Source organism: Passer montanus, unplaced genomic scaffold (assembly GCF_014805655.1).
Source record: "Passer montanus isolate IOZ18808 unplaced genomic scaffold, ASM1480565v1 scaffold10, whole genome shotgun sequence".
Lineage (NCBI taxonomy): Eukaryota > Metazoa > Chordata > Aves > Passeriformes > Passeridae > Passer > Passer montanus.
This window is the reverse complement of record NW_024356505.1, coordinates 38417924-38442374: the sequence shown is the minus strand read 5'-3', so window position 1 is coordinate 38442374 and position 24451 is coordinate 38417924. Positions and strand designations below refer to the sequence as shown.

The 24451-nt window shown below is 44.8% G+C and overlaps 1 protein-coding gene across 4 annotated transcripts; it reads right to left on the bottom strand.

The window, feature by feature from the left end:
• Positions 1–1533: 1533 nt before the first annotated feature.
• Positions 1534–23854, bottom strand: WDR86 (WD repeat domain 86). 4 transcript variants are annotated; one of them, XM_039708538.1, is made up of 8 exons: positions 23423–23555; positions 22767–23036; positions 19702–19843; positions 18017–18256; positions 17824–17932; positions 9027–9162; positions 4605–4708; positions 1534–2695 (listed from the first exon to the last, which is right to left on the bottom strand). In XM_039708538.1, the coding sequence occupies exons 2-8, from the start codon at positions 22927–22929 to the stop codon at positions 2477–2479; spliced, it is 1113 nt and encodes a 370-aa protein (XP_039564472.1). In that variant the 5' UTR covers positions 22930–23036; positions 23423–23555; the 3' UTR covers positions 1534–2476. The 4 variants fall into 4 exon arrangements, with proteins under 4 accessions (XP_039564472.1, XP_039564452.1, XP_039564445.1 ...); XM_039708518.1 differs by lacking the exon at positions 23423–23555 and adding an exon at positions 23623–23854 and having other exon boundaries at positions 17824–18256; XM_039708511.1 differs by having other exon boundaries at positions 17824–18256.
• Positions 23855–24451: the final 597 nt, after the last annotated feature.

Here is a 24451-nt window from a genome sequence, read left to right as displayed (position 1 = left end):
GCCGGGAAAGGAGGGCGTGAGCTGCTGAGCGCTGCACGGAGCGGGGCCGTGGCCGCGGAAGGACTGCTCAGCTCCAGCGCGGGGACTGAAGGGCTGCAGGGTTGGGTTTACACTGATTCCCTCAGCCAAACACAGCAAAACCCAGGCAGCGATTACACTGTTAAGGACTTGTTTGTATTTCATTCTTCTCTATCAAGGCAAGTGCTGTAAAAATTGAATGGCTTTGTATCTCTACCCTGAAAGATGAAGAATTTCCAAAGACAGCAGTAGGAGCTTCTGAGGGAAAACCAGCCCCAGCACCCATTATATCCCATTTCCTTTACAGGCCAGCACTGAGGAACCCCTGGACAAAATACAGAGCAAAAACAGAATAGAAGAAAGAATTTAGAATTGAGAACATGCAAGTCATGGATGTAGTTTTAACAAGAAGGAGGTGGAAACACAAATTTACTCCTGGCATTGGCTGCCCGCCCCTGGGCATGCACTGAAGGCAGCACTGAGCTGCACATGCAGCAATTCTCTTTGAAGTGGCTTGCACAGCAAACTGGCAGCAACAACTTCAGAAGGGAAGGTTTGTCCTTGGGGAATTTAAAATTAGCATCATAACATGCAGTGCTTGTCAGAGCAGCCATTCATCAGTGATGTAACTCTGCCAGTGCAGTTGTAAGTGAGCAGCAGAGCAGGAGGCATTGGCTGGAAGCTGCAAGTTAATTTTGACCATGTATTTGGAGGCACTGTGATATGTTTAGCAACAGGCAGAAGTGGTAATGAGTCATTAATTCCACTTTCTGAGATCTCTCTCTGCTGACTGCGTGTGCAGCTGCTGTGTGCCCAGATAGGCTCTTGTGTCTCATGTACTGCGTGTGAAGTTTTAAACACAAAGCACAGCCCAGGTGGCCTGGGGAACTCTGTCCAGCTCCTGAAGGCCTCCTACTTAGTGTTGTCCTCAGAAGAAAATACAAACAGTCAGCTGCATGGCAGGCCAGCAGCAGCTCACAGACATGTGCCACTGAGCCACACTGACCAGCCTGAGAGGTTGGCATTGGAGTTGAGTCTGCACGATGCAGCTGACCTCCCAAATTAGTCTCTTGGTAGGCATTTCACAAAATTTAAATGCTGTTTTCTGCTAGCTGTGGAAACCTGCCAGGTAAGAACTACCAAAGCTGCTTAGCAGGAGAGAAGAGCAGGGTCTGTGATGGGTCTGACACAGTGTTAAGGTGTCAGAAGAGGAGACTTTGGTGCCACCAGCACAGTGCTGAGTCAGGGTTCGTAGCACTTTGTCATCCCTGCATTCCCTAAGTCTGTGCTTTTGTGTCTGGTCCCTCCTTCCCCTGATAGGGGAACTGAGCTTTGGCACTTTGGTGCCTGGTGGGAGGCACCCAACTCCAACCCCAGAACTGAGGGAAATGCAAGAAATGGTTCCAAAAGTGTATATGGGGTTTTCTCCCTCCTTCCATCCATTCTTCTGTGCTTCTGCAGCCAGGCCACACCCCTTCATATATAAGACAAAAATAAAAACTAGACAGTCAGTTGTCTGGAGATGCCACATGTTTATTAATCCATTCTAAAAAAGGATTACAGCATTTTTATCTTGCTGTAGTACAGAATAAATAAAGCCATAAAAATAAAAAACATGTGGTTAGATATTTTTGTACTGGTTCTACAAAGAGTTATATCTGCAAATAGAAAAATATAAGAACCCTTGTTAATTCATGGCTCAGTGGTTATCAGAGAAGAATGAACCTGGAGAAAGACTGGGAAAATTCTTTTGAGTTTGACTGCTCATCCAATGCTACTGGCAATAGAGCAAGACACAGCTTTGGGAGGAGGAAAGACAACACAAGGTCAGCAAACAGGTGACACAAAAGGCACAAACAACCTTGGCACAAAAGGCTTGAGGTTTAGCTTGCTCTGTGGCTTATGTTTTGTTAAAAAAAAATAAAATTAATTTCTGTCCTACTACTCCCAGCTTCACAGAGAGATGTCCAGTCTGCTTTAAAGTCCTGCAGAGCCAAACCCTCCTGCTTTGGCCTCGTCAGCCAATGACTGACCCGAAGGGCAGATGTGAAGATGGAATTCAAGGCCACCTTTGACTGCCACACTGGGCTGGACAGGGGTCATGGGAGGGGGCAACAGGAACAGGAGAACATCTCAACAGACACTGGGCAGCCACCTCTGTGCCCAGGGAACTGATGTCAGCAGTGGTAAGAAAGTTGCTAATTGCAGTCACACAGTGCTACCTCACCTGAACCACGCTGCCTCCCCTCCTGACCCCAGGGCTGCTCAGCTGAGTCATCACAGCCACAGGATCTGACCCGAGTCCATCTGGCTCCTCACACAGAATCCTGGCTCCTCACACAGAGGTTCAGGCAAAGCCACTTCCCATCTCTTTCCAAGTTCTGCTTTACATGGCCACAGTGGTGCAGAAAATAAAAGGTTCAGCTTTGGTCACTGACATAAAGCCTGCTCTGGACAGTCACATCAGTTCAACAGCCTCATGTTCCCCGTTCTCCTGCTGTATCACACAGCCCACTTTGTTGTTGAAGAGGCGAGACAGACTCCCCTTCTGGGAGCTCCTGCCCTGCACAGACCTCTCCTTCTTCAAGCGCCGCTTGTTCCTCTTGCACACGCCCCGGATGTCCCAGATCCGCAGTGTGCCATCGTGGGAAGCTGTGTAGAGCAGCTCGTTGTGGATCTGCAACAACAGGGGCACAGCACAATCAAACTGTCAAAAAGCAGAGCAAACACAGCTTGAGCCCAACACTTAAGGCCTGAGCTCCTTGCAAGAGCCAGTATAAATTATCACAAAAGCTGCTGAAGTGGGATGAGACATCACCAAGTCAGGACTCATTTCTCACCACTTCACAGAGCCATAAAAGCAAGAGTTATTAATAACCCAGACCCTCTAGAAAAGCAAAGGAGGACTAAACTCAATGTCAGAGCAGGCTGTGGCTGGGAATTTCTGCTGGAACTGTTTTCAGACTGCTGGTTTTGATGTGGAACTTAAGGAGGCACCAAAATCATCATCAGTGGGCAGCAGTGGGTGCAGGAATGCTTCCTTTCTCACTTCCCTTCTTCCTTTGCACTAAATTATAGGTACAATTCCTCCTTCAAACTCCATTGTTCTTCAAAACCTGCAATAATTTAACCTGGATTCACTGCTGTGGTTTCATTTCCTTTATGAACCATTTGCTGCTATTGGTAATGTTTCCAATTGCCCTTGTTCTGCCCTAGAAGCCAGACATCAGTCTTGGTGATCTTCCTGCTCCTGTATCAGTCTGCCCACCCCATGGGTGCCCTGTGCTTGCCTCTCTGTGCTGGGACAGTGAGCATCTCCCTGGCTTACATGAAGTACCACACAAGCACCACACCTCTCATCCAGCCCTCATTATTATACCTACGATCATCTTAAGGTTGCCACATCTCAGTCCTCTCTCTTCCTGTGGTTTTTTTGTCCCTGTACAGTTGGAAATTCAATTATAAAGAAGAGCAAGGCAAAGCCAAGCTTTGGTCTTGTCAATACCTGGGGCTGCCCAGGGTGGTTCTATCAGGTACTCCCCAAGCACATCCAGATGCCCACCTGCTGCACAACAACTGCCCAGTACCAGGAGGTTGCAGTTTAAGGTCATCCAGCCACTTGCTAATTCAAGAGAAAACTGTATTTACAAGCTCATGTGCTTGGGATCAACTCCAAAAGGAATTTTATCTATCTCCTCTCTTTTTCTTTGGACTGACAGCCTGCCAGAATTACCAACAATGTCTCCCATTGTTAATGAAAATCTTCATCCTGCACACAGCTTACACTGAATGCAGGGAGATGCAGATAGCAGATTCTTGGAGTGGCTGCCCCACCCATGGAAGTGTTCAAGGCCAGGTTGGAAGGGACCTTGAGAAACCTGGTCTAGTGGAAGGTGTCCCTGCCCATGGCAGGGGGGTTGGAATGAGGTCCCTTCCAATGCAAACCCCTCTATGATTCCATGGTCTTTGCATGGCCACCAAGGATTACTAATTCCTCCTGTTTTAACTATTAAATGCCAGTCTCACTTGAGCCTAGACAATATGCAAACATTAACTTTCAGTTTTAAGCCAGTGGCAGAAACTCTTCCATTTTCCTGGCAGGATGTGGGTCAGATATCACTACTGAGCTGCTTCAGACTGTTTGGGGATGCCATGGCCCTGGGTGGTTTGGGGGACAATGCTATAATTATTCTGCCTGCATAAGGCAGGAACTTCTTTTCCCCTCAGAGCACTGCAAACATTTATCCTTATTGTCTTGTAATGGAAAGGGTCTCATGAGGCTGGAGTCCATTCTGTGCCCCACAGCATCAGTTCATCTGTCTCAGTTCTCGTGGCTGCTTATCCAACCTGACCTGAAAAAACCCCAATCCCAGACATGGGGCTGTCCCTGGGGACTCGTTCCGTGGTTTCGCTTATCCTTATGATTATTAACAAGCTTTTCTAAAATTACATACACAATATTCAAGTATGATGCTAGAACAACATCCAATCCAAGACACACAGAACACTCAGCCACACCAGTTCCCACAAAACAAATGAGGGAGCGATCTAAAGGAAGAAACCCCACCAAGAAACCCCTTCCTGACCTGGATGCAGTTGATGATGAACTTGTGTCCTCGGAAGATCTTCTGCAGGACTCCACTCCTGGAATTGAAAGCTCTTGCACAGGCATCACCACTTCCTGTGAACACTGACACACAACCACACAGCACAGCCAGATGTGAGCAGCCACACGAGGACAGTCCATGAAAGTTCAAAAATGTACCTAAAACCAGCTCTCAGGGGGTATAATGTATCATTTTGATTCTCTCCTCAGACAAACCAGATCATTTTGCTGACCCCAGCATGCTTGTCTTGAGTTGTATTTTTTGAAATACTGAACTGATTTAAACCTGAAGTTCCTACACATACCAGCATTTCACTCTGCACATGTTTCAAGTATCTATTTCTGCTCTTCTCTTCCACAGCTATTTCCCTGCCTATAATAATTCTAAGCAGGCCATTTATCTCAAGTCTGGTTTTAAGGATTTCCACTCAACCTTTCATTTGTTTTACCAGAGTTATTTACAGCTTTCCATTCAGTACTCCAGTGTTTCCATTACTTCTGCTGCTGCAAGAGGGGCAGTGCTGGGGTAACTAAATTGAGCATGACCAGGAATTTTGGCTATTCATCAGGTTTCCTTAGAGCACCTTACATGCTGAAAGAACAATTTCTCATCACTTCAGGATCTTCACATCAGATTCCCCAGACTGCTGCATCCAGGAACTGTAAGGCAGTGTTAATATTTAGATTTTTTACTTAGCAATATGCCCAAAAAGGAGCCCATTCATGTGCTTTAAAGGTTACAAACAATCTTAAACACTTCCCTTCAGTTAACCCAAACTCCTCAAGTTTATCTAGACATAAATATTTCAGAGCTGCAAAAAGCAATACATTCACTGCTCTCTGCATTTCATGTCTTTGTAAAAGCCACCAGCATGGGAAGGTTTTTACACAACTGGTGTGCCTGAAGCCAACAGATTCCTTATCTTTTAGGAGAAGTTAGGAACTGAATCTCTAAAGAGAGGTGAAAAAATTATCATGGTTGTAAATTCAGGACTACAATAACAGATGAGAGAACTGACTATGTACTGCCACGAGCCTTTTAAATTCAAATGAAACAGCAGGGAGCTGGGCACCTCCTGGGTGCACCTCCAAGAAACATCTGGATGTGGAAAATCAATGTCACTTTATATGGGCCACAATAATTCAGTTTCCAGCAGAGTCCTGAAAAAGCATCATGTCCCACTCTGCAAATGAGTAGCAACAAAGTAAAGCAGGGAACAGGTATTGATTTTTTCCCAGTGAATGGAAATCACTTATTTCTGTTACAGACATGCAGAATAGGAACCAATTAAGAGCTGTTTTCACTATGCAGCTGCCAGTTTACTTCAGCTGTTGCCATCAGAACTTCCCTTTTGACAGACATCCTTTATGTCTTTTGAACTGTCACTCTGGATTTAGGAAGTCTCTCTCCACCTCTGAATTTCAAAGAAGAGCTGTTGCTCTAACCCAGATTTAGCATTTAAATACATACTTATATATATCACCTGTGAAATAAACAACAACAACAAAAAAAAATTAATTTTCATTTTTAACTTAATTTTCATAGACCCTTGGGAGAACAGTTTTGAAACGTTTCCCTGGAGCTTTTGCAACATGAAAAATATATAAATCACATTAAATTTTAAATGGCTGTGCACATACTTTAAGAGAAAAATAATCAACATATCATTAAATAAATTAGATTGAGAACCAGCTGTAATATTCCCCATGCTATTAATTACACAAGCAGACTGAGGAAAGCCACTGGAAACACATTCTGATGATTTAATGCTTAGTTTTCACATCTTTTTGGACTCCCTATATACTATAAAGTGATTTTGGAAACAGACATGTATTTTTCCTCTCTTTCTTCTACTCTGTTTTCTTATTTAGACCACAAACCCTTTGGGGCAATGAGCCTTTGGGCTCTGATCAGAGAGAAAGCAGCAGAATTAGGATCTTCTAACAGAAAATTACCACTTCATGGCTGAGATGTTTTTTTCATGTTCTTGCACTGGTGCAAATGTGACATAAACCATAACAAACATAATTTAAATAATTTTTTCCACGTTTTTGAGAGACTGTTCTGATCTGTCCCAGGGGAACAGACTGTATTATAAGCTACACTGGTATCCAGTTAACATGTCTTTATAATTCTAATTCTAACAGAATTATTAGATACTGTGGAAATAAGTGATGAATGCACCACAATAATGCAAGCAATCATAGTATATAAATTAATTCTTATGGGGAAATTTCCTCTTTCATTAATTAAAGTGCACCTAATGCATTCAAACAAGTTCCTAATATTTTTGCAGAACTTTTTTTCCTACCCTTCAAGTGGAACAATTTGATACTCCCTGTTTGACACTTTTAGTGTTTTTGCATTTGATTTAAAACAAGATCTTAAGTAACTCTGTGAACTCTTTTATCACACTATCAGGATGTGCTTTGCAGGTCTGACTAAAAGCAGCAATATTGTCTGCATTTTAATTCAAAAAAAGAGTGTTGTGGAAAAATAATGTATGTGCATGGCAGGGACAAGGTAGAATGAGGGGGAAGAGAGAGAAAGCTGCAGAGCTGATGGAGGTGGTGTCACGTAATGAAACTTTTGTTTGAGCTAAAACTTCCTTTTCTTTCCAGTTTGGTCAAGTCTCTAGAGGTTGCATGAGGAGTAGGATGAACACTGAACAACTGCAGCTCTGGAGGTGTCATTAATGAAGGAGACAATCCCTGTCTGCCACCCAGACATGCATGTTCAGCACAGGACCAGGCACACATCAGCTTAGCACAGATCACTGGCCTTTGGCCAGTCTGGACAGAATCAATGCTTTGGTTTGTGTCTTTGTAATTAAAAGGTGGAAAACACACACACAAAACCATCAGTAGTTTGTCTACCAGTGATCATCCCAGATTACAATTTCTGGTTCATTTCCCTTGCTCTACCTGCCTGCATCTTGGAGCAATAATAACTTGAAGGTGCAGAGTAGGTTCAGACCCTTTCCCCTTCCATTTCAGCCTTCTAGCCAACTGTGGAAGCTGAAACCAGCAAAAATTTCAACCTGCAGGTAGGGAAGAATGGGGTAATTCTGCCATGGAGGTGAGGAGAGCTGAAATAACCATAAATTATAAATAAATATTTTACTGCAGAAAAGCAGTCATGTGGGACTCATGCTGAAAGGAAGATCAAAACAAGGTTTCCTGGCTAAAATTCTACCTCTGTGCCTGGTTACATACTAGGTTTCCAAACATAATTAAGAAATCAGCTCAGTTACTGGGTTATAAATGTAGTGAGGCAAGCATGGTGCCAGACAACTGCTACTAAACTGTGCAGGTACAACTCTGCTAACGTGCACCATCTTGCATCTGTCAGCTATTTATCACCATCACACTGAGGAGCTGCCAAAAGAGAGATCAAGGCCCAGATAGCAACCACTCATTTAGTGTGATGTGTTCTCTTCAAAGCTGAAGTGAAGAAATCAAAATCAGGAAAGAGCTGTGAATGTCTAGGTTAGCTTAAGACAGCATGGCCATCTCCTTCAGGGTAGGAGAGGAGAGAAGGAGAGAAGGAGAGAAGTTCTTTTTTGGGAAGCAAGTGAAGGTACATCAAGTCAAATACCAGAAGCAGGATAAGACCAGGATGACACAGAGAGGTTCACTGATCAAAACAGAGGTGCTGTCTGGCAACCCAAACCCAGACATGCAGAAGGAGAGCCAGCAGAGTGAGGGATTTAAAGAGGAAGGTTTGATGGTCAGCAATAGACACTGATGGACAGAAACCACTGTAAACAGGAGGACTGAAGGAAGGAGAGCCGAGTCCTGAACATTAGTAAGGCTTGGCTACTAGAGAAAAGTGATTTGGGGAACAAATCCACTAATGATAACAGATAACAGGTAAAGAACTTGTGGGAAATGAGTCTAGGAGATGGTCAGAGCCTCAACAGGAAGCCTAAGAGTTAGAAAGGAGCAGTGAGCACCTGAGGTGTGATTCTGGTTTAGGACAGGGTGTTCCACAGAGCCTACAAGGCAGCAGAGAGAGGCACAGGGCTGTGTGTCCAGCAGCAGCACTTGCTGTCCCCAGCACACAGCAGAAGCAGGTGACAGACACCAGACTAGCTGAGGTTAAACCACAGCAACACAAAAAACCAGACAGCTCAGGATTTAAGCCACATCCCTTGGTAACAGAAACAAAACAACTGCCTCTTCATTTGTGAGAAGAAGGAGGTGGAAAATGGAGGAAAGGCCTAAGCTTCCCACATGGAGTGGTGCAGCAGTTTGGTACTGAATGTAATCATGTTGGAGTTGAAAAAAGGTGACAACTTCACAAGCTTTCAAAATTATTCTCCATTAACCACCTTCAATCAAACACAAACACGGAAAAGGAGACTTGGGGGGGCTGGAGAACACAGGAAAGGCAACTTACAGATGCCAGCGTGGTATTTCAAAGTGCTAACACTGTGTTTGTGAGCCTTGTAGGTCTGGATCCGCTCCCCAGTGTCTACAAACCAGCACTTCACCGTCCTGTCCGCGCTCCCCGAGTACAGGTGACGATTCACCAGCTGGGGGGAGAGAAAAACACATCAGCAATGGCCTCTCAGGCACCTTTGTGAAAGAGCTGCACTGAAGGGACCCATCCCAAGTCACATTTTCTGACTCAGAGAGCAACAAGCTGCACCTTGAAACAGAGCAGTGGTGAGCAAACCAACCTTGAGTTCTTCGTAGTCGCATCTCCCATTGACTTCTGGGTCTCAAAAACAGCCCCCAGCTTTCAGAACATAAAGGCTCAGCCCACCTGCTTGTGCCAGCAGGCAGGATTCCAGGGAGCTTAACAATGCTAACCCTACATCCATAATCAGTTATATTACTAAAACCTCAAAAAAAACCCCAAAAAACCCAGCAGTGTTGTTTCTGCAAAGCATATGTGACAAAGAACTCTTACCCAATTGTTACTTGTTAATTACAAAAAAAATTCAGAACAATTCTGAGTAACAAAAAGTTTATTGAAAAGGTAAATTAAAATTAAAATCTACACACCATAAGCCAGGGTTTATGTTTAATATGATCACTCTGCACAAAGTCAGTGTTCAGAAACACTAACTCATCCTTGAAACTGTTCTGTATCTGCATTTCCACAAGTCTTTTTAGACTGTTATTGAATGATTAAATAAGTAACTATCCTGACACAGGTTTTTAAACATTTTCAAGCAGATTGTCTTCCGTTGTGTGCTACCCCTCATAGCATTCATCCTACACATTGTGAGAACTCACTGGTGGGGAGGATGGGGTTTGTTCCACATAGACAAGACAGAGACTGATGAAAGGAAGGATTGAAGCTGGGGAACAGAGACAGAGAGAAAATAACTGACCTGTGCAAGACTGAAAAAACAACCAGTTCACAGTAAACAAGCTACACAAAGCCTGGAAGCTCAGGAAGGAAAAATTCCACAGTGCATAGAAAAATCTGGCATTCTCTGTCTGTGCAAAGACATCAAACTGAAGGTTTTCACAGCCATTGTTATTATGTAGAGCCCAACTCCTGCTGAAAGCAGCCAGCCACTCCAACACCCAGCTGTGGCTCGAGGGAAGTTTTATGGACTTGCAGCAGCCTCTGTATCAGAGGGATGGAGAGACAGGAGGGAGAGCTCTGACCCCCCACCAAGAAGTGGAATTTCCCCAAGGAGTAATGAAAGGTACCTTGTTTGTCCACCAGACACACATATCAGAAGGTTTGAATGACCAGCAGTACACAAACCCCTGATGCTTCTCCAGTATCTCCAGGAAACCAGCAAATAACAAATCAACTTGTGGTCTTGCTTGTAGGGCACTTTTAAGGGTTGGCTTTCCTGCCACCTTAGATTTGGTCCCCACTCTTTTCACACTCTCTATCTGTAAGCTTGGAATGCTGTCCATGCTCTTCCATCTCCACTCCCAATCCACAAAGGAATGACCACATTCCCAAAAAGCATGAGAAGTGAGCTTTGTACAAAACAGCATTGTGCTGTGTTACAAGAGGTATTTTAAGATATGAGGCACTACAGAGATGGGACTGTGATAGCCCACACAAGAAATGAGTGCAGGCAGACCAAGAGGCTCCCTTGCCACAGCTCCCACCAGCTCAGCTGGAGCAGGACATGCCACTCTCCCTCCCAGCAGAACCTGGCCCATGGGAGAGATTTCACAGCTGAATGCCAGGAGCTTGTAAAGCACAAACCACTGTAAAAAGCCAGCAGTACTTTGAAATGTCATTTCCTATTACTTTTAAGCTGTTTTAGCAACAGCATTAATGCTGCATCTCCATGGGAAGAGAGAACAAATGGCCAGCAGCACCAACAAAACCAAGAACCACAAGTTAGCCCGAGGAAGGACTTTTAAATTTCAGTCTCTCCCTGAACAGGCATAAAGAACATTGTCATGTGCACCTGCTAAATGGAAGAGGATGTTGGAGTTGAGACCCTGCTGCGTGGTTTGTGGCCAAGTTGTTGCATTTCTTCTTTAGACATCTTGCTAGCAGCATCAACCCACCCACTGAGCAAGGGAAAACACTAAATTATAACCTCCCACAGGTAAATGCCATTCTGCATTAATGGTACATTAGGTTATACCACTTCATTTCTACATTTAAGTGGGTGTATCAATGAACAGGAGAGCTGCAGCTCACCTAGATTTGCTAATTTGTTAGATACAAAAATGTTTCAAGTTATGCAGATTTACTCAGATAATTTATAGCATCAGGATTTTAAGAGCCTTAGAATCACAGAATGGTTTGAGTTGGAAGGGACTTTAAAGATCATCTTATTCAAAATCCCTGCCATGGACAGGGACACCTTCCCTATCCCAGGTTGCTCCAAGCCCCTTCCAACCTGGCCTTGAACACTTCCAGGGATGGGACAGTCAAAGCTTCTCCAGGAAACCTGTGCCAGGGCCTCAGTACCTCTACAGGAAAGAACTTCTCCCCTATCTAAATCTACCCTCTTTCAGTTTAAAGCCATTTCCCCTTGTCCAAAGTCCATCCCCAGCTCTCTTGGAGCCCCTTTAGGCACTGGAATGAGCTCTAAGGTCTCCTGGAGCCTTCTCTTCTCCAGGATGAACAACCCCAACTCTCTGTGCTTTGTCTCCATAGCAGAGGTGCTCCATCCCTCTTCATCATCTTCACAACCTCCTCAGGACATGCTCCAACAAATCCATGTCTTTCCTGTACTGAAACTCCAGAGCTGGACGCAGCACTGCAGGCGGGGTCTCACAAGAGAAAAACAGAGAAGAATCACACCCTTGACCTGCAGCCCTGGGTAGGGTTGGCTTTTCAGTGTCTGAGATCTGGTGAGGTGGTCAGCACACCAAGCATCTCAATAGAATTCAAAGCCTCTGTGCTGCCCCATGAAACACTTCCATGAACCTTCCCTCCCCTCACCAATTGAAGCAGGTGAGCACAGTAGCACAGGATTCTCAGCCTTGCAGGGGAAAGGAAGGATTAACAGGTTAAACAATCCACCAGATGCCACAGACTGAGCCTGCAGCAGAGCCAACAGCAAAACCCAGGGCAGGCTCTGACTGTCACACAGCCCCTCATTGCCATGGCATTTTTATAAAACAGCATGACATGGCTGCCAGTGAAGAAAGCCTTCAAGAGCTCTCAGCTCAGGCTGAAGCTGCAAATCTGATCTGTCTTTAGTGATATGATAGGCATAATCTCATCTAAATTGGTGCACATCTGCACAGCTCAGGATAGCTCCCTTACAGTCACTGTGGTCTAGGGCACAATTCTTCTCATCCTGAGGCACATCTGAACCAGCTCATGCCTTAAAACTCACTATTTCCCATACCCAGCAAGGACAACCTTCTCAGCTGTGGCCAGAGTAATTCAGGTGAGATCACTCCTTCACTTGACTAAAGATAGGTCCAGCTTACAACTCCAGCCTAAGCTGCAACACTTCAGATATCTGCATTTACTCTATATTTAAAATAATAATTATCATCACCTACTGTTCCCCCAGCAAAAAGCACTTACAAGCTGGCCCCAAACTCTGTGGTTTCAAAATATTTCGCAGACACAGTTACATATTCCAATCTGTGTCTGCCCAGAGAAGAGGTGACATTTCTAAAGCTGTGTTTTCCTTGGCTGGCTTCAGAGCACTTGGTTCATTTTGGCCAACTGCCCAACAAAGCTCCTGACCACAGAACACCATGGCCAGGCAAGGACACCTGCAGCAAAGTGGATGACACAGAACAGATTTGAGCTCAGATACCAATGGGCTGAGTGGACATTTCAAACCCATGTAGCTTCAAAAACATTAAAAAGCTGACAACAGTTTGATGCCCAGTTCTAAAAGCCTCAGCCAGACAGCAGAAAAAAAAATCCATTGCATTGACATTGGCAATTCTGGATTGTTAATTTTTCCTATGAGAAATTTTGCTTTGAACCAGATGAAACATTGACATGTGAATGGAGCAAATTTGTTTTAATCCTCAACCCAAAGTATGGAGACGTAACTATCCCTTGAAAAAGTTCAGTCAAACTGCTTGTGAGCTCCATAGTAACAGCAGTAGCAAAAGACTAGTTGTAAACACTTTAGTAGTTACAGGTCTCATTAATTAATATGAAAAAACCTTGTTGCAGCCCACAAACACAGCAGAATTTTAATAAAGAACAAATTATCACGTCCAGGGTTGGTTTCTCAAGACAATCACAGCCCTATTGCTTCACAAGCTTGGCTGAACTGCATAAATGCAGCAGCTTAAGCCAATTTCTACCTGTAAAAATGCCAAAAAATAACAGCAAAGGAGCTGTTTAGCAGATATTTCAACCTTATAGGAATGGACTTTGCCCTCCCAATTAACCTTTGCTAGGAGAAACAATTTTTGGAGAGCCAAGGAGAGGCAACTGATTCTCCAAAGAGATTTGGACACATCCTTTTGCTGAGGGTCAGTGCACTCAGCCTGGCCCTCATCAACTTCAGGATGAGTTCACATGAGCAACCACATACCCCACCAGCAGCTTATTCTTCTTGTGGAGGTCAGTGCTCCTGCAATCTGGAATTTGGGTCTTCTGTTCACAGCCACTTCTAAGTCAAAAATCACCAAGCTGGACCAATGTCAGGATACAACTATGTAAGTCTTGGGCCGAGTTAAGAGTTTCAGGATCCCACTCAAACCACATCCATTTTAACGAGCTAACAAACTCCCTATGGGCAAGAAATTGTTGAGGTTTTTTTTCCCTGAGAATCCATCTAGAATGAGCTCTCTGGACTGGCTGTTAAGAGAATGTTTTTCAATTTTTTCACTGCAGTGCAAAGTGATGGCCCCATGTTTCTTACAGGTTCTTACAGGTGTTGTGCACCTTCACACTCTGCTCATTCACATCTTCATCCTCTGATGCAACAAGTACAAACACAAATTGCAAAAAATATGTACCCTTAATTTAAGTGGTGTGGCAAGAAAACATTGCTGTCCCCATGATCACAACAGTTCAGCACATAAACAGAGTTCAGGCAGTGGCTTTGTTCAAAGCATTCTTTTCTTCTAGTCAGCTTTAAAAGGCAACTGAAGGGAATGGTCCAAACAAAGGAACTTTTGCAGGAAAACCAGAAGCAAGTCCTTGCCCACTCATGTTCATGTTCTTCAAAAGGGAGTTTTCTTGCAAGAATGTTTGCAGTAGGATCCAAGCTAAATTCCAAGCTGGATAATTTCTCTCTGCCAGCTTTTGGCAGCACAATTTTGATAAATACTCAGAGGCAGAACAATCAGCAAAGGACAAAACAATCCTTGTGAACAGTTTGCAAAGCTACTTAGGAGAGACATTTAGAAAAACACACACAAGTAAATATCTAAATCAGGGTTATTCAGCCCATTGCAGGCAGACACATTAATGAAAATGTATGTTTGATTATTAATTGCAAATACTGGTCTTTAGCCAGACTTGAAATTTTAAGTGGAAGAATGAGCATGAGCTATGTGGTTACACTCAGCCCACCCTTGCTTTTTCCCATCACTTCCTATAAAATCTCATTATTGGCTCTTATATGAAGAGGGAGCTCCCAAAACAGCTGCTGTACTTTGTCTGCCAAGCTATCAACACACTGCAGGAGGGGGAGAGTGAAGAGCTCTGGCTGCTCCACTGTGAGCTACCTTGCCTGACTGGGAAAGTCAAGAAATCAACACTGCCAAAGCACCTAACACAATTCCCACGGCAGATAGAAAGTCTCCCTTTCAAAGCAAAACCTCTCTCAGCCCAATTTAAATGGTGGGAGGAGGAGAAAGTGGCATTATGAAATATAAAGCTGCAGAACTCCTTTGGCAGCACCTCTCTCAGCCCAATTTAAATGGTGGGAGGAGGAGAAAGTGGCATTATGAACATATAAAGATGCAGAACTCCTTTGCCAGAACAGCACACAAGGTGGGTTCAGCTGGTCACCTTCACCAGCCTGACCCCCATGCTAGATGAGAGTTGTTTCCAGGCTCCTCTACTTACACTACCTGGCAACAACACTTTAAAGGATCTTAGAGCAACATGGGAACGCTCAAAATCTGAATCTGTCTGTGGCATGACCCCTCTGCTTTCCACACACCACCACTGCAGGAAGCAGGGTGGAAAACATGGGTGTGCTTTATGGCTGTCTACCCAGAAAACTCCTTCAAGAAGCTCCAGGAATTTCCATTCACTGCTACAGCAACACTATTGGTGTTTACTGTAAAGCAATGGGAGATGACTGGAACAGGCCAGACCTAATTTGCAGCAGCTCAGAACATCCTGGGGCATTCCCATCAATAACAGCTTTTTAAAGTTGGGGAAAATATGGTCTCAATATCCAAATTTTTCCTGATCTCTGTCCAGGATGAGAAATCACACTGAGCATTTCTCAAACTTTTTGAAAGGTCATCCTCCCTTAGGGATCTTTATTTTAATAAATAAAATGAAAAGAAGTCTTTATTTTTCTTTCCCTTTTTTTCTCCCCACACAAGCACTGTACCACCCAGACAACAGGTAACTGCCTTCAATTGTTGGCACCAACTCAGCTCCTCCAGGACAGCAGACTGAAAATCTGATGTAATTAGCAGCTCACTGCTGCACTGGAGAAAACGAATTACTGTCAACAATTAAAACTTCTGGCTACTGTGGGCAACTCACAACTACCTCCCAGTCCTTCCTGACCCGGGGTTTGAAAAATACCATCCCAGCTCATCGCCACAGATTCCAACACTATCACTAGGAAGCCTGAGGCAAAAAAGGCCCCAAAAGCTTTCTGCGAACAAAACAAAAATAATAATAAAAAACACACCTCTATTCAGGAAGTTTCCTTTCTGTTGAAACATCTTTGTACAAATTCTGGTGACTGACCCCTTTCTAAAAGAATGAAAATACCATGTGGGCTGTGCTGAGTGGCAGCCAAGTGGAACAGAAGGGATAGTGTTGAACCCAGAAAGGCAGAGGGAGGAATTAGGGAAGATCGACAGCCTAAAGCTATTCAACAGCAGTGACTGCTTAAGCTGGGATAAGTTTGAGAGGCCTGGACACTAAATGCTCTCTGCAGGGGCTGTTTGTACCTCAGCTGGACCCTCCCAGCCCCAAACATTAACTGGTGATGAGAGAAGAGAGGGGCTACCAGTCACTCCAGAAGATTTGGCCAGGACTGCTGCCAACACAGTCCTGGCAGCAGCAGCAGCCTTGTGTACTCTGAATTGTTCAGGTTGCCCAAATAGATGTATTGGTTTTGCTTTTCTTCCCCCCTACAAGAAGTTCTGTTTGTTTAAAGTCCTTGCTAAACTCTGTGCTCACAGGCATTGCTCATTCCTGAGCATTCAAAGGGCGTAATTGAATTTCCCAGGCTTCTGGGAGAGGGTCAAGCCAGCTTTGTGTAACAATTTTAGCAAGAACCCAATTAAATTAAGGCAAGCTCTGTTGTTGCCAATCTGTGCCTTGGAGAAGGGTTACAATTAACAACAAAACATAGCGTGACACTAAGGACAGCAACACATTTACTTCAGCATCCTCAGAGTACATTATCACAATATCATAAAAACAAGATTTAACACTGAGAATTTACCCAAGCAAGACAAACATTACTCCAGGGCAATATGATATTGTGTGGGTTTTTTTTTCTTTTCTTTTCTAAAAGTGAAGGAAAATAGAATTCCTTCAGTATTCCCAAGTTTTTAGTCTTCTAGTGTCAGCTGTGACTACCTTATTTAGAAACAAAGGCAACTTTTATTAAACAGCTATTAAAGACCCCTCCTGTAGGCTCTGTAAGGGAAAAACACTTATGAACAACAAACATAAACAGGGAGAGCAGGGAGAAAAACTGCTGTCATTAACTTCAGCCAGACACGTCCATGTATAAACATTCATGACCTGAAACTGAGTGACAGACCATCACGTACTCTCTTTAAATGCACTATTAGCATTTTCTGGTGGATAATGAGTTTGTGGATAACTATCTTTCCCGTCTTGCTTCATCTGCCTGACCTCCTCCTCTCCCTTGCAACGTTAACAAAGCTGGCAGCATTCAACAGAAAAATACTGCAAACAGAAAAACAGAGTATAGTTTTTCAGATCTCATTACATTTTTTTCCCTCTCTCCTCCATCATTTCCTGATTTCTCTCCCCCATGCTCTGCTTCTCTTTTCCATTTTTCCTGCCTGTTTTCTTGTCTTGGCCATCTGTTTCTCCCTTTTTTTCTCCCATCTTGTCTGTGCGGTCTTTAATGTAGGATTTCTTTCAGGTTTATGCTTTCCTATTATCTTTTGCCCACAGTTTGGGGTTGGGCTTTGGGTTGGGTTTTTTGAAGTTGTCTGGTTTACCAGAGTGAGTAAACCAGAGTTTAGTGTAATTTCTCCTCCCCCTTTTAAATTACCTGACCCTGTGTTACTTGCTCAGTTTATTTTCTTCAAAGTCTGGTGAGCCTGACTGCACAATCCCACTCAGATGAACAGTGCTCTCAGAACACCTACCCATGAGTTCCATGACCTAGTGGAATTTAAATAGATATTGAGCTAGAAGTTAGACCAGGGCAGCCACCAGAAGCTAAGAGGAGATCACTAAGTGTTTTAGAGAAAGAGGGTTCATCTCAAGACCAGAGAGCACTATTATTTTGTTATTACATAAATATTTAAGCTCACCATTTACAACCTGTCTCAGAAGAGCTTCTTTATGAATGAAAAGATGATTGAGACCCACATGAATTAAGACATAGATGCCCAAAGACCCTTGAGGAAGCCTCTGCCCTTACCTCTAGGCAAATTACTGATCCTTGGTGCTCTTTGAAGACTTTCAGCTGCTCTCCAGTGACAATATTCCAGGTCCTGATGGTGTAATCCGTGCTGCCAGAGAACAGCTCCCTGTTTGGTGCATCAAGTATAAGGCATAAGACAGCCCCAGTGTGTCCCAGCAGGGTCTGGTAGCAGCGCCCGCTGGACACCCACCAGACCTTCACAGTGCAGTCCGTGCTCCCTGTCACCAGCAGGTCCCTGCTCACTTTCTCCTCCTGCTCCTCTTCCTCCTCCTCTTCTTCCAGCACATCCCTGGAGGAATAGTGAGCTAGGGTCAGGACGCAGTTCCGGTGGCCCCGGAATTCCTGGATTTGTTTCTCCTTGTCCACGCTCCAGCAGCGGGCTGTCCTGTCGTAGGAGCCACTGAAGAGATAATCTTTAGCAACCAGGATTCTGCAACAAATAAAGGTTGTGCATGTGAACAGTCTTGTTCTTTAGCATAACCATCTTTTGTCACAATTTCAGTGCCAAGTACCCAAAAGTATGAAACAGCAGTATGAACATAACATCTTTGGCATTTTTAGAAATCAAACACTTCCCTGTTTCTACTTTTAAACTGAGATCCCTCATTCAGGTACATTGACACAGATATTTTTACACTATACCACTGTAACTTTCTGCATTTTGTTTTGCTGAAATTCCTTCCAGCAAGAAATCTGAACTTTAATAAGTTATATATAATACTCAGAAGTTTGTTTTGTTGTCTGGTTTGTGTTTGTTGGGGGTTTTTTTAATTAGTTAATTCTTGTTAATTATTCATTAATATTTCTTTATAAAAATTATTTTAAAACAGACCTGTGACAATAGCTTGGAACCAAAACAACAACAAAGCAACACAACAACATTCCAGGAATCTGAACTGTAACTGACAGTGTGCAAAATAACCATCTTTCCATCATCAATTAAGGAGAGTGCAAGAAAAAAAAAATACACTTAATTTCACTTAGCTCAGGATCTCAAAAAAGGTAAAGCACAAGGACCCCAATTATTACATAACTGAAGAGCAAACCAAAGATTACACTTCAGGAATTCAACTTTCTGGGCCTTGAAAATAATGAGTTGTAGCTGCACAAACATACAAAACCAGAAAAAAAATCTGAAATATAGTTCATATTTCCAAACCAGAGATAAGAAATATCCATAACCTGCCTTCTTTGTAAGCTGAGCTTGGTCCTCTGGAACCTTTCAAACAAAGTCATACGAATGGGGAACACATTTCCCATTTGCTGATTCAAGCAAAAATCAGGCCTGTGCCAAAACACAGAACCAGCCTTCCTAACTATTTACAGAATCTCACGACACATCATATGTGTTTTGAGTTTAGAAAGGAACCAAAAAGCTCACACGCCCACCAGAAAAGAAATGCTTAAAAAATACCAATCTTTGACTGCTCTGTTTGCCATTAATTAAATCCAGTCCAACTATTAATAGGCACTTTAAATAGAAAGGCCAATCAGCCACACACAGTAAGTTTATTATTAAAATTCATTTGCCCAAACAGGAATAATAATTACAGAAAAATCCTTGACTTTATCCCTCTTGCTGACACAAAAGCTCGACAGGATGTTTTTAAACCTATTTATCAGCAGCATCTGTTATCAATTGGATCATTTCTTCTGGAATTTCATTCCTGGCCCTGGATTCCATTCCCCTGCTGTGTGCCTTTCATTTCTCTCCTATCTGTGTCAGCAGTGCTGCTAGAAAAACTAATCATTGCAGCTCAGAACACGAACTCAGAGGTTTACACAGCCCCTTTTATGAGTGCAGCAATGGGGAGCTGCAGTGAAATGATGAAGTGTGTGACAGCAGATGACAGGAGCACGAGGGAAGAAGCCCACCTGTTGACAATGGACGTGTGGCCCCTGTAAATGGCCAAGCACTGCCCAGTGACCACGTCCCACTTGCGAATGGTGTGGTCAGCACTGCACGTGAAGGCAGCCTCGTTCTCCAGGTGGCAAAAGGTGATGTAACTTTCATGTCCTGGGAATAACAAAAGGAAATCAGTCACTGTGCGTGCAGAAAGGACAGACCAGTTCAGCTCTTCACCTTAGCCAAAAGAAAAATACAAACAAATGTGGCAAAACTCCAGTTTTAAATGCACCGCCATGCTTTTCACCTTTAAAGATTTGTGTAAAACTCAACTGATATCAGTTCACTGATATCAGGATTAAGTGAAAGAGTAAAACAGTACAGTTCCACCAAGCAGGTAAAGCAAAGAGTATTATAAAAATGTAATGAGATAGACTAATACCAATATAATACAACTCAGACTAATGAAGCTTGAAACCAGTAAAAATCTAGCTTATTTTTTAATTAAAAAATGCTTTTGCTTCCTTCTTCTGAGAGCAGGGAGAAAAAGGCAGCATTTCAACCCAGCCCACTGATTGTCAGGACACAGTCATAAATCAAAACATGAAAATCTGAAAAAATGACCTGAGACTTACCAGCAAGTTTGATTTCATTGTCCAGGCAGAATGAAAAGCAAACAAAAAGACATACCAAGTAAACAGTCAGCCAATACTTTCCCCCACATGACTAAACCCCACAATTTTCCAAATATAAGTATACCTTTAAGGAAAAGAAAGGGAGGGAGGGAGGATTAGAGCACAATTGTTTACACAATATGTAGAGTACATAGAGATTCTACAGTTACAATAAAAACAGGCACAACCACTGCTTTAAAAATGTCACACTGACAAACAAGGCAATACCAAAAAAGAGGAATCAATATTACCACTCAAGCTTTTGTTGCTGCTTAGCAAGACGTGTCATTTTTTCTATTGTAATATTAAATGCACCACATGTAAAAAATCACCTTAGGATACAAGTCCCAGCTTCATCCAAGATCTCTTGTGTGAAATTGCTGTCACCTATCTAATCATTGGGCTACTATTACCTTGCACTCTTCTGCTTTAACATTTAAACTGTAAGCTTTTAGGAGCAGAACTGCTTTCACTTAAGTCACTAGTACAAGATTGACAGTAATGGCTGAAGTTGGTGGGCCCTTCTGTGACTTAAATACTATTCTTTGAGGGAAAAAAAAATAAAAAAAATAAATGAAAGGACAGTTGTGATTAAAGAGAGACAGATGGACAAAGGTATTAGAAAAACTGAATGTTGTAAAATAAAGAGATGGTAAAACAACTTAGGGAAAGCAGACTGCCCAGAAAAGCACTGTTTCACTGACTGCAAAAACCAGATTTCAGTACAATTCCTGAAGTTCAAAAGCCTTGTTGTAGTTCAAAAGCAAGCCAGCATCCATGTTACAAACATATGGCTTGTTTCCTCTAAAACAAATTCATCAGATGCCAAAAATTAAACAGATCACCAGGGCTATAAGCAAAACTACACTCATTCTCCCACATTTGTGAAACTTTCTGCAAAGCAGCCTGAACAGATCAGGTTTCAATCACTGGGATTTTTCTCACAGCATCATGTAATCCAGCTCTGAGATCAAAACCAGCATCTTGGTTACTGCACCAAAGTCTGCCAAGGCAGATTTTAACCATCAGGAAAACTCGAGCCACACACAGGGTGCCAAAACCCCATGTGGCAGACAAGGTCTGGTGCTGGTCTGGCCAAAAGCAGCCACCACACAAGCCTGCTGCTGGTGCTGTGGTGGAGCTTGAAAGTGCATTAGAGATACAGGTTTGTCAGTAATTATGGCTTGTAGAATTAAAACTGACACGACAACTGCGTGTGTGCATAAGTATAAAATACATACAATTATCTGATTTGACTGGCAGCTCACAAACCACCCAGCCCAACCTTCTTCAGAGTTTACCCCAAACACTGGCAGATTCCATAATAATGGATGCTATCCAATACATTTCTCTTTCTAGTTTGAAGGGATTTCTAAGCCTAAAGCAAATGCAGTGAGTTTTCCAGAAGCTAGAACCATGGCAGGATGTGGGGAAAAAAGACAATACTCCATAGTGAAAAACAAGCAAGCAAGCAAACAAACAACAAAGAAATCACAGCAATGTGATTTCTTCTTTGGAAGAAAAAAACATTAGAAATTCCAAATGTAACAGCTTCTTTTTTTCTCCATTAAAAGAACATGAGTGGGAATACAAACATCTTTAGCCCACATCTAGACTTCTGCATGTCCACTGTCTACAGTTTTTTTTAATTTTAAGAAGCTAGAACCATGGCAGGATGTGGGGAAAAAAGACAATACTCCATAGTGAAAAACAAGCAAGCAAGCAAACAAACAACAAAGAAATCACAGCAATGTGATTTCTTCTTTGGAAGAAAAAAACATTAGAAATTCCAAATGTAACAGCTTCTTTTTTTCTCCATTAAAAGAACATGAGTGGGAATACAAACATCTTTAGCCCACATCTAGACTTCTGCATGTCCACTGTCTACAGTTATTTTTTCTTTTCAATTACTGACATGCCAGTCTAAGGATAATAATTTTTTTCAAGATGCAAAATGAATTTAAATGGAAAAAGCCTAGAAATTAACATTTCTGTGCATCAGATGAGGAGGGAAAACAGAAGTAACCTATTTAGCAGGGTTCCTTTCCAGACTTCTGGGTTAAGAGGTTCTAAATAAAGACCACCTGGAAATGAGATTATTAAAAGGACCGAAAAAAAAAATTTTTAAAAAGAGAGAGAATAACAAAGAGACGGTATTTTTTTCACAGGGTAAAACAGGGCTTCCAGAAAGTGACATAAGTTAAACAACTTCGCACACCCTGAGATTAAAGGCTCGGTGCGCTCAGTAGTGCCGGTAACCTGTTTTGGGTTGAAACAGCTCCTGCTTAACGCTGCTGTAATAATAAACACCAAAACAAGCATGATTTTGGCTGCCCGGCAGGGACTGGAAGAGAGCAGAACACGCCGCGTGGCCTGAGCCACCCTTCGGACGCAGAGCCGGGGAGAAGCCGCTGCCGTACCTTGGAAGTGCCCGCGGCACTGGCTGTCGGCGGTGCTCCAGAGCCGCGCCGTGCCGTCCTCGCTGCCCGTCAGCAGCCGCTGCCCGTCGGGGCTCAGGCTCAGCCAGTTGATGCCGCCCTGGTGATCCGTGCAGACCTTCACGGCCGAGCCGCTGTTCCCCATCCCGGCGCAGATCACGGCAGACCGCGCTCCGGAGCTCCGGCCGTGCCCCACAGTCCGACTTCTGCCATTACCTCAGCTCCGAAACATCAGCACGGCACTCCGGGCTCCTGCACAGAGACACAAAGGGGGGGACGGGGGAGAGCGCGTTAAATCATTTCATCCCCCGTGGCTGCATCGCTTCCCCAGCCAGGGTGAGCCGAAGCCACTGAGCCCCGTTTCCCCGCAGGATCCCAATCCCCACGGCGCAGATGGGCGCACACGCTGCCCGCTGTGCCCGCTCCATGGGCATCGGGGCACTTCCAGCCCCTTGAGGGCACTGAGCCCGGGCGGCGGCACCGCTACCTGGTGCCCTCGCCCAGGCTGCTGCTTTTTAAGCAATCTTAGCGCTGACTTTGGGCGACGCCTCCGAGAGGGGAGCCCGGGCTCAGGCGGCCCCAGAGCCCCGGGCTGCCGCCATCCCTCCCGCACGGTCCCGCGGCATCTCGGCACTCACCGCCCCGGGCACGGCTCCGGCGGAGCGATCCGGGCAGGGGGAACCTCCTCCTGCCGGGGCACCGGAGCCACCGCCGGCCCCAGCACAGGGTCTCCCCGGCCGCCTCCGCCCTGCGGGGAGGCGGGAAGGGCTCCCGCCGTGCCCCCTCAGCCCACCCCGGGGCGGGCCCTCACCCCCCGCCCCGGCCCTGCCTCCATTACCTCCCGCTCCACGTTCGAGCCGCTTCCCCCCGCGGCGGCCGCCTCGCCCCTCCCTCGCAGCTTCCCCGGTGTTGCCGCTCTGCGCCTCGTCCTCCGCTCCAGAGATGCCCGGCAGCGCTGCTCCGCCGGGACGGCCTTTGCCCACAGCGACTCCCCTTCCCCGGCCAGCGGCCTCCCCGGGGCTGCAGCCGCCCGTACCGCAGCTCGGTCTCCCGGCAGGGTGGGAGGGTCTCTCCCGGCTGGGGTCTCGTTAAGAACCGCACCGCAGCCGGAGCAGCCCAGCACCCCCGCATTCACGCAGAGCCCCCGGGCTCGTCCCGGGAGAGGCAGCGCTTCCTGCGGCACCTTCGCCCCTCAGGACGCCCGAGGGCACCGGCGTTTCCTCCCTGGCTTCTCCGGTGCCTCCCGGGGCCGCAGAGGCTTGTGCTGGGAGCTGGGTTGAGGGAAGCCATCGCCTTTTGTTCCTCTTCTGGCCCCTCTCCCTGGGCGAGCTCCTGCCACGTTTCGCCTGAGGACCCCCCCCACAGGAGCCCCAGAACCGCTGTCTCGCTTTGCTCCGACCCGAAGCTTTTGGGGCCCTTTTAATTCCTTCTAATTAGTACAGCCCGTTGTCCATACTTTTAATTCTTTCTAATTAGTGCGGCCCTGCACGCCGTGGGCACGGCTCCTGTGTTGGGCCCCAGCTTTGTGCTGCTGACCACTGCCTGGCCGAGGGCTCTGACAGCATGGGCCGAAAGGTTCTGTCCCACGGTTCCGTAATTAAATGTAGGAAGGCTAAATCTCCTGGGCAAAGTAATGTGCAGAGGCTGAGAGCTGCCAGCAAGGCAGC